Genomic DNA, 14,661 nt, shown 5'->3' on the forward strand with positions numbered 1-14,661 from the left:
TTGCAGATGTCCTGGATGCTCCAAAGGGCTGGTCTCCATGATGGAGTTGACTAGCTTTACAACTCTCTGCAGTTTATCCTGAACCTGTGCAGTAGTCAGCCCCCTCCCCCGAAATTAGACAGTGATGCAGCCAGTGAGAATATTCTCCATGGAACATCTGTAGAAATCTGCCAGTGTCTTTGGTGGCATACCAAATCTCCTCAAATTCCTAATGAGATATAGCTGCTGTTACGCTTTCTTTGTAACAGAGGAGCATGAGTACTAGGACCCACATTTGGAAAGTTCAAAGTAAATTTATTATCACAATATATATGTCACCATATACAGCCCTGAGATTCATTTTCTTGTGGGAATTCACAGTAGGTACAAGAAACTCAATAGAGTCAGTGAAAGACTGCTCCCATTAGGAGGGAGAGAAAGAAATGTGTAAAAGACAACAAATTGTGCAAATACAAAATGAGAGAGAAAAAACATAAAAATAATAAATGAGCAATTAATGTCAAGAAAATCAGTTGTAGAGTCCCTGAAAATGAGTTAGTGAGTCTATAGATTGTGGGAGCAGTTCAATGATGCTCCCAGTGAAGCTGAATGATGATATCCACTCTGGTTCCAGAGCCTGATGGTTGTGAGGTAATAACTGTCCCTAAATCTGATGGTGTGGGAAATACCAAGATATACATAATTTCATTCCATTCATCATCCACAGAAATCAAGACTAGGATACTATTGCAATGAAAGTCAGAATCACTCAATTTGGCTTAAGTTTCTTATATCAAATGCAGACCTTTATTTTTCAAAACAAAAAAACTTTCAGCAATAATTTGAGTAATAGTCAAAAAGCAAATGAAAAAAATAAACACATTGGTATAATCCCACCACCACGCTGTTTATGTACTCCTGGCAAAACAAGCAACAGGATTCGCAAGTTGGTCCCATCTGAACCTGTTGCATTTTTTTTAAATTCAAATATTAGAAATACTTTCGTCCATCCTGAAAGCACCTGGTCGAATTTCACAGACGACGATATTCAATTAATAAATCAACCGTCCCTTCAAATGTTATTAGGCTTTGTAGCTACAAAACATTTCATGAAAATCCCACTGTCTCCTCTAGAGATAACTGCACTGCTCCTTGTGTGTGTGTGTGTGTGTGTGGGTGGGGGGGGGGGGGGGTTAAGAAAGGACGCGAATCCTGACTCTGAAATGCAGACATATCCCTACTCCCATATCTAAAAAACGAAAGCCAATTGTCAGATATTCATTATCGCCCTGCCAGATTAATTGGGATAGTCCAAGAATAAATTCAAAGACTTCCAGCACACCCCCGGCAGTATTTTTAAACCATAATGTAGATAGTTAAAACACTGAGGAAACGGTTTTAAAAGTTTAAAATGAAAGACACATAATTATTGCTTTGTAAGAAACGATTATAAGGTAACTGCTTCAAATTGAAGGAGTCAGAAAGCCATCTTATCTGCATTTGCCAAATGCGACAGCAAGAAGGAAATCAAATTAAAACGCATCATTTCATCGCAAACGTCAGCACGATCAGCATTACTTCAACTCTCCTTCTGTCCTCCAATCCCAATACACATTGTATCCTTTTGTGTTCCTTGAGGCTTAATTATTTCATTAAACTAAAATAACACTTTGCGAAACCGAGTGCACAAGTGCCTCTTGTATATTTTTAAACATCGCGAAGACTCCATTGCAGCCAAGGTCACCGCATTACCAGGTGAATTTTTATAATAGGCATTAAAAATGAAATATAATTAACTGCTTGAACCAAATACCCTAAAGATTCGTTATTTACGTAGTTTTCGTCCAAAACCTGAGATATGACAGGTTGTCAATGCAAGTAGGACGGAGGATGCTCCGTATGCACACGATATAAAATTCACGGAGATCAGACGCAAGCTACACGCGGCTAAGTGGTCAACGAGAAATGGCATACTGATTGAAGCTACTCCCTAAATACAATTTCCCCTCTCAAATATAAACGATTTTACAGCTTAAATAATAATCTGATTCCTGCAACTTTCAAAGGTGCAAATCGTTATAATCTTTCCAACGCCTTCAAGCAGCAATTGGATCTGTCATTGTTACTTACTCAAACGCGAAGAACAACGCGCTGGTTCCCACGATGAGGAAGACGGTGAGGTAGAAAACTCCTTTCTGCCGGGCCATCATAATCCTGCCATCGCAACAGAACGTGTTTCTGCCGGGCAGTTTCTGCCATTTCCGCGTCGGCTTCTTTTCGCCCTTCGTCGCATGTATTCCTTCGATCATATTGTTTAACAAAATATGTAAAATCCCTTATAAATTTGATATTTTGAAGTCCCAGATCTTGATGGCTACGCGCAATGTGCTGGCTGCAAACCACCTTGCAAGGTAGGTTGTCTTTGTCCGCGGGTTTGCAATGTTTGCTCGTCCGCGAACCCTGCCTGCAACTCTACTTATCACTGCCAGCACCGTGTGTGTCTCTTTCTGTCTGCGCTACTCCATCTCTGAGCAATAGAACCACTCGCAGAAAGCTCGGCGAGACCGCCGTCGTCCACGCCCTTTCCCACCCCCGTTTGCAACTGAGGGTTGTGCGTGTGCCCGCTGCCGCGCTGGTTCCTTCACCGCGTGCACATACATGGCTTCGACTTGACGTGAGCGCGCACGCCTCTCGAGTCGCTACCCATTCATGTTTTGCCGAATCGTTCGAAGCTCCAGTGACTGGTAGAAATTCGTCTTTAACCAGGTCATGCGCAGACAGGGGATGGGAGCAGACAGGGAAGCGGAATGATAGACTATTAATATTAGGGTATTATTAGCTACTGGGTTCGGATTAACACAGCCAGAACCAGAAGTCCCGCATCAAGTTTATTAAAAATAGCACTGTTAAAAACGAATCACATAAATGTCAAAGGAACCAGGTAAGTTTAAGAATAAACATGGAAATAAAATAGACGTTTGAATTGCACCATGCAGGCATTATCTTCGCTGTAACAATATTTCAAATGAATTAATCTTTGAATTCATTGAAAGGCGTAAAGCTTTCACATTGCACAGTAGCTATGAATTAAATGTAGCATTAAAAGCTTGTTTGAAGTGAAGCAAATTGTATATTTTGAAACCATTTATTAGTTGCCAAAAAAAGTAATGGCCAATTAATGCTCTGGCACTGAGGTATGGGGGATAATTTATTGTCGGGATGAAGTTATGGCATCTCCGTCCGTCAAACAGGGCTTTAATTATTTAAATTTGGTTATATTTTGCATTTATAATTTCTAGAAAAGTTAGTTGAAAAAAACTCGCATCAAGGGAGATCAGACGGCAGAAATCTGCGTGAAACCAACAATTTGTCTGCTTAAATGTAGGTTTCTGAAATTAACAATTCAAGCTGCTTTTATTCTCCCTCGTAATCCAACCACTCTCGATATATCCAAGAATTGGTATTGAAATTATAACGCGAATTCTATCTTACACCTGTCATTTTATTTCCACAAATAGCCCAGGAACCATCAATCATTTAGCTACTGATAACCTCAGACCGCAATTGTCCTTTTACCCCCTCAATCCGTTGTTACTCATAGTTATGGCTAGCTGAATTATGTAATGTTGCAGCTCTGGGGAAATAATTTCAACTAAATTCTAATAAGAATCAGAAGTTCCAGAATTCCCTTTCCAATTTTCTATCAATTAAATTGGAATTGGTTTATGATGGTCACATGTACTGAGATACAGTGACAAGCTGGTCCTGTGTACTGTTAACACAGATCAAATCATAACACAATGCATTGAGGTCAAATAAGGTAAACAATAACAATGCAAAATAAAGTGTAGTAAGTATAGAGAACATGCAGTGGACGTTAACAACAATGTGCAAGATCATAACGGGGTAGATTGTTTTTTCAATTGATTTTTTTATGAACGAGGTAGATTGTGAGGTCAAGAGTTCCTCTTATTGTACATGAGAACCATTTAATAGTCTTACAACAGAGGGGTAGAAGCTGTCCTTGAGCCTGGAGGTAGCTGCTTCTGGGCTTTTGTATCTTCCTTCCAATAGAAGAGGGAATTTCCAGGGCTGTTGATAATCCTGGCTGCTTTACTGGGGCAGTGAGAATTATAGACGAGAGTTCTGTGATATGCTGAACCATGTCCACAACTCTGCAGTATCTTGCAATCACATGCAAATCAGTTGTTATACCAAGCAGTTATGCATCCAGTAGGATGCTTTTTATGGTACATATAACAATAAACATTGGTAAGGTTTGACAGGTACATGCCAATTTCTTTAGCCTTCTGAGGAAGTAGAGGTGTTGATGAGCTTTCTTGGCCATGGTATCTAAATGATTGGGCCAGGACAGGCTGTTGGTGCTGTTCACTCCCAGGAATCTGAAGTTCTCAATCTCAATACCCATTGATGTAGACAGAAGCCTGTAGATCACCCCACCCACCCACACACTCTAGCCCCACTCCCCTTAATGAAGTCAATAACCAGCTCTCTTGTCTTGCTGGCATTGACGTAAAAGATGTTGTCATACACCCTGATACTAAGCTCCTTCCTGTACTCCAACTCATTGTTATTTGCAATACAACCCACTATAGTAGTATCATCTGCAAACTGGCATGATCCAGACACAGAGCCACAAATATACAGTCAGTAGAGTAGCAGGTTGAGGAGGCAGCATTGTGGAGCATCAGCCTTTAGAGTAACTGTGGCAGAGGCAGAGCTGATTGCAGTCTGTTAGTCAAGAAGACAAGGATCAATCTGCAGGGTAAGGCATTGACTCCCAGGGTCCAGAGTCTGGTCATGAATGTGTTTGTAATTATAATATTGAAGGCAGAGCTATAGTCAATAAATAGTTTGATGTAGGTGTCTTTACTGTCCAAATGCTCTGGACATGCATGTAGGACTAGGGAGATAATGTCGACCATAGACCTGTTTCGGTACTAAGTTATCTGCAATGGGTCAAGGTTGTCTGGAAAGCTGGAGTTAATGTGTGCCATGATCATCCTCTCGAAGCACTTCATGACAGATATCAAAGCTACTAGATGGAAGTTGGTAAGGCATGTTATCTTGTTTTTCTTAGGTACCAGGATAACAGTGGTCTTCTTAAAGCAGGTGGGAACCACAAATAGAAGCAAAAGGCTAAAAATGTATGCAAATACCCCTGCCAGCTGATCTGGACAGGACCTGAGGCCAGGGCCAGTGACACCATCTGGGCCAGATGAATTTTAAGTTGTGTTTTGAGGACTATTCCTTAAAACAAACATTTGGTCATAGTTAGTATTAAATTCCTGTCAATGCAGGTCCTTTTTCTGTTTGTTTCCAGTGTATGTATCCTCTCAAAAGCAAAATATAACTTGTTTCTTTATGTAAACTACAAGTCATTAGTAACCAGAAATACTACAAGATAATTTCTTAATAATAATACTACAAGATAATAATACTACAAGATCCATTGCTTACAATGTTCTAATCCTGTTGTAAGGGTACAACACCCTGGTAGTCTTGATATCGATATTTTGAGTGAAATTTGCTTCCTTTTAATTCTGGAATCAGTTCTGTGTAATTGTTCCTATCTTGCTGGTGCTTTAAGTAAATTTGACATAAAGAGTAAAAGGAATATCAATTTATACAGAATGGGAATTTCTAATTTTGATTACTTTGGTATATACAGTAAGTTTAATCAAAGTTGTCAAACTGCACGATACACGCTGAATTGTGTCTGACATTTACATAAGCACATGATATATAAGCAGATAAACAGGCTTAGCATTTGGCAAAAAGAGCACGCGCAGATGATTTATATCCATCTAAAGCATTTTCACCATACCCAACTAAAATTGTATCAGATTCATGGCAGCAAATTCTCTATGACTGTGCTTAAAGCATGTCTCAATCACAGTTTGATAGATGTGCAGTATGCAGTTGGAGACAACCAGCATGCATTGGATTTACTGTACCTCTTCAACCTTTGGTATCCAATAGTGATCCTGCATATCCTGCACTGCTGATAAATATCTTGGATGGGTGGAAGAGAGATCCCAATGATCCTCTCAGCAGACCTCACAAACCTTTGCAAGGTTCTGCAGTCAGATGCCTTGCAGTTCCTGTACCAGATACCAGATAGTGATGCAGCTGGTCAGGATACTTTCAAGGGTGGTCCTGTAAAAAATTGGTTAGAATGGGGGTGGGGGGGGGGGGCTTTGCTCGCCTCAATCTCCTCAGGTCACACAGAGAAGCTGCTGTGCATTCTTGACTAAAGAGGTGGTGTTCAGGGACAAGCTAAGATTGTCTGTTATGTGCACTCTGAGAAACTTGGTGCTTGTGTCTCCATGGAGGAGCCATGTGTGTGCAGTGATGAGTGGTGAGCCTGTACCTGCCTAAAGTCCACAATCATCACTTTAGTCTTATCCACATTGAAATTTAAGCTGCTGTGCTCACACCATTCTACCAACTGCTCTGTCTCCTCTCTGTACGTCGTCTCATCATCGTTGTTGATGACGCCAACCACTGTTTCATCATCAGCAAACTTCATGATTCAGCTTGAGCTAGAACTAGCAGTACAGTGATGTGTCACCAGGGGGCTGAGCACTTGGCCCTGGGCTTCGCTGGAGCTCAGCATGATGGAGCTAAAGATGTTGCTATCAACACAGACTGACTGTAGTCTTTCTGTCAAGAAGTCCAAGATCCAAGTTACACAGAGATGGACTGAAAGTATGTTTGTTGGCAAAATATGAAGAGAAAAAAAATACCATAGGCAATGGCCATGTTCAGATAAAATACTGAGCCACATTCAAGTACTACTACTATGTTGACTCAGGCCTAGGGGGCCAGCGTTGGGCATGATGACGGACTCTCCATTCCTCCCTCTCCTTCATCAGTGTGTTCAGTTCATCTACATTAGCTGCGCTGCTATCTTCTAGGAGCGTGTTGACCATAGTCTTGGGAGGGCGCCCGGGGTTCACCCTCCCACGCTTGGGCTCCCATGTGATGACTAGGCTGGCAGGTAGCTCAGGGTGGTGTAGACAGTGCCCTGCTAGTTGCAGTCTTCTCACCTCGATTTTAGTAGTGAGCATCGTTAGGTCGTCACAGAGCTCGACGTTCGTCATGTGCTGTTGCCAACTCACATCAGAGCCATCCGGAGCATTCGTGTATAGCAACCATCTAGTGACTTTCGCATGGTCTTGGTGAGTGTCCACGTCTCACATCTGTATGTGAGAAGGAACTCTGACTGCTATGAAGATCCTCTTTTTGAGCCCTCTGGTCAGGTTCAACCTCCAGATTCCCTTCACGTCATTCATAGCCCTCCACGCCAGCGCCTTCCCTGTATTTATGTCCTTCTCCAAACTCATCATTCTTGACCCAAGGTACTTAAGGTCTAAGACTTTCTTAATGCTATAATTCTTTACAGTCTTGAGACTACCTTCGTCGCAGTTGAACGCCATGTACTCTCTCTTTTTAGCATTTAGGTGAAGTCCAACTTTGTTGCATTCAATTTCCACTTTTATCAGTAGCTGCTGTGCTTCCTCCATCTGGTCAGAGAGCAGGACTATGTCATCTGCAAAATCGAGATCTGTGAGCATAACACCAGAGTGTCTCCTTGCAGCACACCAGCCAGGAGCTCAAACACTGCTGTTTCTCCGTCTGGTGATACAACTTTTGCCGTGGTCTCAGTATAGCTGAACTCTATTGCTCTCAATAGATGGTCTGGCACTCTGTAAGCTTTCAAGATCTTCAGCATTTTACCTCAGTGAATGGAGTCAAAAGCTTTGTGAAAATCAATGAAAGTAAGCACGGCTGTAGGTTGTTCTTCTTGATTTCCTTGATGATTCTATGGAGAGCAAGTATTTGCATTACTGTTGTGAGCTTCTGCCGAAAACCATTCTGATTGAATCTTAGCTCAGGGTCAATGGTGATACGAATCCTGTTCAAGATCATCTGATTGTACAGCTTTGCTAAGATGCAGTTCAAGCTGATACCGTGGTTGTTATCTGTCTTCGTGAGGGATCCAGACTTGGAGACAGGGATAATGTTTGAGAGTGATCACTGTTCTGGTTTGTTGCCTTTCATCAGTGCCATATTACATTCAAATACCTCTACTACTATGACCTATATAGATTTAATACCTTGTTTGTGTTAACAACCAACCTGAGGATGTGCACGTGGGTGTGTGTGTGTGTGTGTGTGTGTGTGTGTGTGTGTGTGTGTGTGGGTGTGTGTGTGCACGTGTGTGTGTGTGTGCACGTGGGTGTGGGTGTGTGTGTGTGTGTGTGTGTGTGGGTGTGTGTGTGTGTGTGTGGGTGTGTGTGTGTGTGTGTGCGTGCGCATGCCCCCTTAACTCCTGGTGGAGTCATCAGGGTGCTGTCATGACAAGCATGGGGGTGGGGAGCCCATAAGTGTTGCCACATATTCTTGTGCAATCATAACAAGCTCACCTTTCAGGGCAGATTAACAAGGAGCACAACAAATCAAAAATACCAATTGACAAAGCTACAATAACAAAACAAACCCCGTTCCTCCTTCACACTAGTCTCCAGCGGACCTGTGGATTCACAGACATTCAGTCTTCAACTTCCCTGTGGACTTGCAGAGACTTGGAGACTCAAGGTTCTGACCATCACACCTCGACTTCTGGACCTTCGGGCTTTGATCTGGATGCTCAGTATCAACCCAGGACTCACCAATGACAATCAATGAGGACAACAGTCAAGCTCCGGATTCAACAATGACAGTACTCTGAACACTAGGCCGCAAATTACTGTCTCGCAATTCGCGTATTCGAGGGTCACTGCGTCATTTCTCCTGCCTGCGTGGAACTTTGATCCCAGAACACACCAATAATTCTACCCCTCATCCTCACTGGTCTGCTAGCCAGACACCTGACCATAACCATGTCGCTGACCTTTGAACATGGAACAAAGCCTTAGGCTCTGGCCCATCCTCTAATTCCTCCACATGTCTGTTCCTAAACCCTAACCTGGTCCCTAACTACCCTCTCTGGTCCAAAAACCATCCCTACAAACATAAAAAAACCTAAAAATCAACTAAGCCACAACCTCGATGGAGACCGCAGCTTAGCATCATCTTGAATCATTCAATTTCAAGGTGAATTCGGAACACAAGGTTAATGCCTATTCGATAAGAGCTGTACAAAATGGTAACAGTTGTAGTAGTGCTAGACTCTATTTGAAATTGGAATATTGGTATTGTGATGACCCTAAATCCTAATGGTTAGATATGATAAATATGATCATACAATGCAACTTGTCCTCAGTGCAAAACATTGCATTATTGATTTTTCTATGTGCATATGGATCATTACCATTTGAGGGACAGTATTCCCTGGTAATTTCTTCTCATAGTTTGTAATAATATTTGTAGCAAAAAAGTTGTATAAATAAAAATTATTCTAGTAACAAAGATGGCATGATTTTCATAGTGTCACTTATTTTGACTTTAAATCAACATTGGTGTCACTATCATCCATTCCGCCCATGATGATAAATTTAAAAACAATTTACATTGCTTTCACACAATTACAGTCATGCATACTTTCTACTGACTGGGAGAGTTACATGTTGCAATTAGTCACCAGGTATACTGGTTGAAATTCAAGATTCTTCAATATAATAGTTTGATTAGGCCTCAGAAAACCACTAGCACCCATTGAGCACATGATGTCAGCTTTAAAAATGCTCAATGTTTCTATTTTCGTTAAAAGCAAACTACCAAAGGAGTTCCTTGCCATTCCATTTAAATGGGACCACCACAGGGAGATCAAATAATTTGTCCCACTTCAAGATTGATGGAAAAAAATTACTGGATCATATCCAGTATTTCTTCATATGTCATTGAAACATACCTTAACCTTAAGGGGCATGGCATGGTAGATACACAGTAGATAGTTTTCCTGCCTGTCTAGTCCAGAACCAGTGATCACAACCTGAAAACAAAAAGTTGGCCATGTAGCATGAAAATGAGAAATTCCTCACTCAGACAATAGGGAATCTTTGAAGATCACAGCCCAGTATGGATGTGGAGGCTTAATCACTATGCATATTCAAGGAAACAACCAATTGATTTTTGAAGATTGGAACAGTCAAAGAATATGGCATTTGGAGAAAAAATGGTTCCAATGCAAGAGTTCAGCCATGATCAGCAACAGAATCAGAGTAAGGTTTACTATCACCGGCATATGTTGTGAAAATTGTTAGCTTAGCAGTTCAATGCAATACATGATAATATAGAAAGATAAATAAATAAATAACTACAGCTGTGTATGTGTATATGTATATATTTTTGAATACATTAAAAATAGTGCAAAAACAGAAATAATGTATATTTCTTTAAAAAGTAACAACATTTGTGCAACAAAAGGCTTCTATTTATTATGTTTTTATCCCTGGCTTATAATTAAGTTTGGTCTTTGAGAATGCGACTCATCTGACTGTAATCCATATTTGGTTGGTTCTGATAACCATTGCAAAGTTCAAGGTGAAATTTATACTTACTTGTCCTCTGAATTTAGGTCGGCTGCTGGTGTAATGGCATCAGCACTTGACTTTGAGGTAGATGGTCCTGAGTTTGAATCTGGCTGCGTCCCAACCTGCACAGCTGCAGTCTCTGTACAGTAGAAAGGCCTGGCAATCTCTTCTGTATCTTGCCACAGACACCCTATGGACAACTATACAATCCATAGGGTTGCCATTAGTCAATGACAATTCAATGGCACTCAACAAAAACATAAATGTTACCACATACAAACCTGAGATTTCTTTTTCCTGAAAATCAATAAAACAGTAACTATAAACAGGATCAATGAACAACAAACCATGTAAATGCAAATATAAATAAATAGCAATAAATAATAAGAGGAAGAACTAATAAGATAAGAGTTACTAAAGTGAGACCATTGGTTGTAGGAACACCAGAAATATAATGAGTGTAGTTATCCACTTTTGTTCAAGAACCTGATGGTTGAGGATAGTAACTGTTCTTGAGCCTGGTGGTGTAAGTCCCGAGGCCCTTGTACCTTCTACTTGATGGCCTGGATCATGAGGATCATTGATGATGAAAGCTGCTTTTCTACGGGGACGTTTCAAGTATATGTACTCAATAGTTGGGAGGGCATTACCTGTGATGTACTGGGCTGAATCTACTACCTCTTGTAGGATTTTCCACTCAAAGGCATTAGTGTTCCCATACTAGGCTGTAATGCAGCTAATCAGCACTTTCCACCACACATCTATAGACATTTGCCAAGGTTTTCATGACATGCCGATTCTCCGCAGACTCCTGAGGAGGTAGGGGCTTTCTTTGCAATTATATTTATATGATGGTTCCAGGACAGGTCCTCTGAGATAGTTACACCCAGGAATTTAAAGTTACTGACAGTCTCCACCTGCAATCCTCTGATGAGTACTGGGTCATGGACCTCTAGTTTCCTTCTCCTGAAGTCTACATTCAGTTCCATGGTATTACTAACATTGAGTGAGGGGTTGTTATTATTACACCACTCAGCCAAATTTTCATCTCCCTCCTGTATACTGATCACCACCTTTGATATGGCCCACAATAGTGGCGACATCAGCAAACTTATATATGGTTTTGGAGCTGTACTTAGCCACACAGTTCTAGATGTAAAGCAAGTAGAGCAGGGGGCTGAGGACACATCCCTGTGGTACTCCTGTGCAGATGGAGATTGCGGAGGAGATATTTTTGCCAATCCGAACCGATTGCAGTCAGCAAGTGAGGAAATCCAGGATTCAATTACATAAAGGGATGTTGAGGCTCTTGTCGATCAGTCTTGGAGTCTATTGATTAGTTTTGAGGAGATGGTGGTATTAAATGCTGCACTGTAATCAATGAAGAGCATCCTGATGTATGCATCTTTGCTGTCCAGATGTTCCAGGTTTGTGTGAAGAGTCAATGAAATGGCATCCACTGTAGACTTGTTGCTTCAGGAAGTGAATTTGCTGTTTACTTTCCGTGTTCCAACATAAACTTGCTTTTGAACTGTTTTATGATATTAATACTCATTTTCAATTAATGTGTTCTTAATAATAATAGTGTAAGAGAGAGCAGCACGTTAGAGATTTCTTCCACCAGCTACATTCACTTTTTTCCAATCAACAAGGGAGTAGTTAAGACTGGTCCATTACAATGAGTCAGATGGGCTGTGTCAACTTCTCTATAAAAGCATGCACTGTTGAAACCCCTAATTAATTTTATAAATAGCTTTCCACTTTTGCAATTAGACCAAATCTATTCTAGCTTCACAAAAGACCAAAAAGACTTCAGTAAATAGACTACAATTATCTATTCAAACGGTATATAATAATGATAGATTTGGACATTATATCGCTGGTGTCTGAGAATTTACTAATGTAAGTTCTTCCTTTACCTCAGCTTTTTTTCCTAAGCATTAATGTTCTTGATGAGTCAACTTCCTCATGCACAAGTGCAAATTGCAAGTTAACAGACTTCTTAATTGCAAAGACTATTGTAGTTGCACCTGATTACTATCAGTGTTATTATTATTATTTCCATATATCAATGAAGTATGTATGTCTGTCTGCAAAAACTGCTCCTTGAGGAGAAAGAAGAAGAACTTAGCCCACAAATATATTTTAAAACATGCAGATGCTGGAAATCTGAAATAACAGAAAATGCTGGAGATACTCAGTAGGTCATGCAGCATCTGTATGGAAGGAAACAACAACCCTCTGCGTATCTGTGACTAATGTGACATTCTGAGACAAATATAAACCAATTATCACTCCCATTTCTTGAATAAAGATGACCCCATTGTGGGCAAAGTTCATATGCAAACTGAGATTTTGTTTTAAAGTTATTCCCCTTAGGTGGAAAAGGTGCACTGTCAACTCAATATTTAAAGATGAAACTGTAAATGCCACTGGAAAATAAAACATTGTTTATATATAGGAGGATTTAATAAAATGGAAGTCTTAGTTCCTCAGTGTTATCAATGATCAAATGGATCTCTTGATATGAGAGAAAAGGAGTACTTAGTCTCAGGCAGGTTAATCACAACACAGAGATTAACAGTTTTGGTATTGGTATTACTGTAGCTGTTAAATAATTTGCCACATGAACTAACTGGTAAAATACTTTGTTCAAAGCTCTCCGTCATAAACCACCCTTGGAATATCTTTTGTTATTCATAATGTGAATCTTAAATTAAGTGAATAGCATTCAATAAAACTTGTTAGAACTCACTATTACATCTTAGAAGTAAAAAGATTGCAGATGCTAAAACTCTGAAAAAACTGAAAATGCCGGAGGTCACTCAGCATCTGTATAGAGACAAATAGAGTAAGCGTTCACAAACATGAGAATCTGCAGATACTATAAATCCAAGCATCACAAACAAAATGCTGGAGGAACTCAGCAGGCCAGGCTGCAGGGTCTCAGCCTGAAATGTCGCCTGTACTCTTTTCCATAGTTGCTGCTTGGCCTACCAAGTTCCTCCAGCACTCTGTGTGTGTTGCTTAGAGTAAATGTTATAGATTCTGATAAAATATCATCAACCTGAATTGTTGACTTTGTTTCTTTGTCTATAGATACTGTCTAACTTGTTAAATATCTCCAGTATTTATTAGTCTTAGTACTTCTGACTTTGTAATCTTAATAGCTGTAAATAGATCAGACCACCAAGAAATTAAACTAAATCATTTTGATCACAGTTCAGTATACAGAGCTAAGTGAAATTTTCAACTATAGCAAGCAATTGATATAAATCTCATGCAACTCTCACATTAATTTTCCAACACATGGTGAGTTCTAATTGCAGGAAAACATTTGGAGAAATATAGTCAATGAATGGATGAAGATTTTGTCCAGTACAATACTAAGGGTGGGGTGGGGGGAGAGAAGCATAATCCCCCTGTCAATTTCATTTTTATATTAATTGAATTGATAGTACATGGAACAGAAATTAGCCATGATAACTAATCTCAGTACTTTTGATCTGTAGAGAACATTATTCTTGTGCTGGAGGGTGTTTGTGTGTGAATGCCCATGCATTTGCTCGAAAATAATTTAATCCTTTGGCTCAAGATAAAGTTAAACAATACCACCAAAGTTCGTTAATAAACAATGGCCATTTGCTTGAGTTGTCAATGTCTGTAAAACAAAGAACATCATGATTCAGATCTCCAAAAGTGATGGGAGTGGTAAATGACAAATGAGGAGAATGAATCTTAGAAACTGTGTACATCCTGAAATAGGGTAGAGTAAGGTAAAAGGCTCAATTGAGGTCAGGGAGTATTTTGCTCTGGCAGTAATTACACATCAGCTTAAGGTGTCAAGGATAGGTCTTTTGTTCAGGCAAGCCGAGTAGAAAGGATAGGGAGAATATAATAGGGAATATTGTCATGGCATGTTCAGGTTGAGTACCATTGATCTCAAGGGATGTGGCGTGAGGCAAGTCAATTATTTCCCTGTAATGCAACCAAATGAATGACAAAAAATAAATTCCTGATCAACAGTTCTTGCCATTGCTGCCAACTTTCATAAATTCACAAGGTTTAAGGTTGAAGATGAAACAGCTTTAGCTCGTTGAGACCTGATATTCATTTGACTTCATTTTATTTTCTTTCTTCACTCTTGGACTTCTTAGATGTGCCAGAATCAGTGATTCTG

At 40.1% G+C, this 14,661-nt stretch overlaps 1 protein-coding gene across 3 annotated transcripts in view; it reads right to left on the reverse strand.

The window, feature by feature from the left end:
* The window catches only part of zdhhc9 (zinc finger DHHC-type palmitoyltransferase 9), a 151,017-nt gene that overhangs the window by 132,518 nt on the left and 3,838 nt on the right, over positions 1-14,661 (reverse strand). Inside the window, exons 1-2 of one of the 3 annotated variants that reach the window (XM_059977159.1) lie at positions 10,509-13,104; positions 9,860-9,940 (exon numbers count right to left, since the gene is read on the reverse strand). In XM_059977159.1, coding sequence (XP_059833142.1) covers positions 9,860-9,882 — 23 coding nt within the window. In that variant the 5' untranslated portion in view covers positions 9,883-9,940; positions 10,509-13,104. Of the gene's footprint in view, positions 1-2,109; positions 2,634-9,859; positions 9,941-10,508; positions 13,105-14,661 lie in introns of those variants that run through there. The other 2 variants (XM_059977157.1, XM_059977158.1) reach the window with 2 other exon arrangements.

The sequence above is a fragment of the Hypanus sabinus genome, chromosome 8 (genome assembly GCF_030144855.1).
Source record: "Hypanus sabinus isolate sHypSab1 chromosome 8, sHypSab1.hap1, whole genome shotgun sequence".
NCBI classification, from domain to species: domain Eukaryota; kingdom Metazoa; phylum Chordata; class Chondrichthyes; order Myliobatiformes; family Dasyatidae; genus Hypanus; species Hypanus sabinus.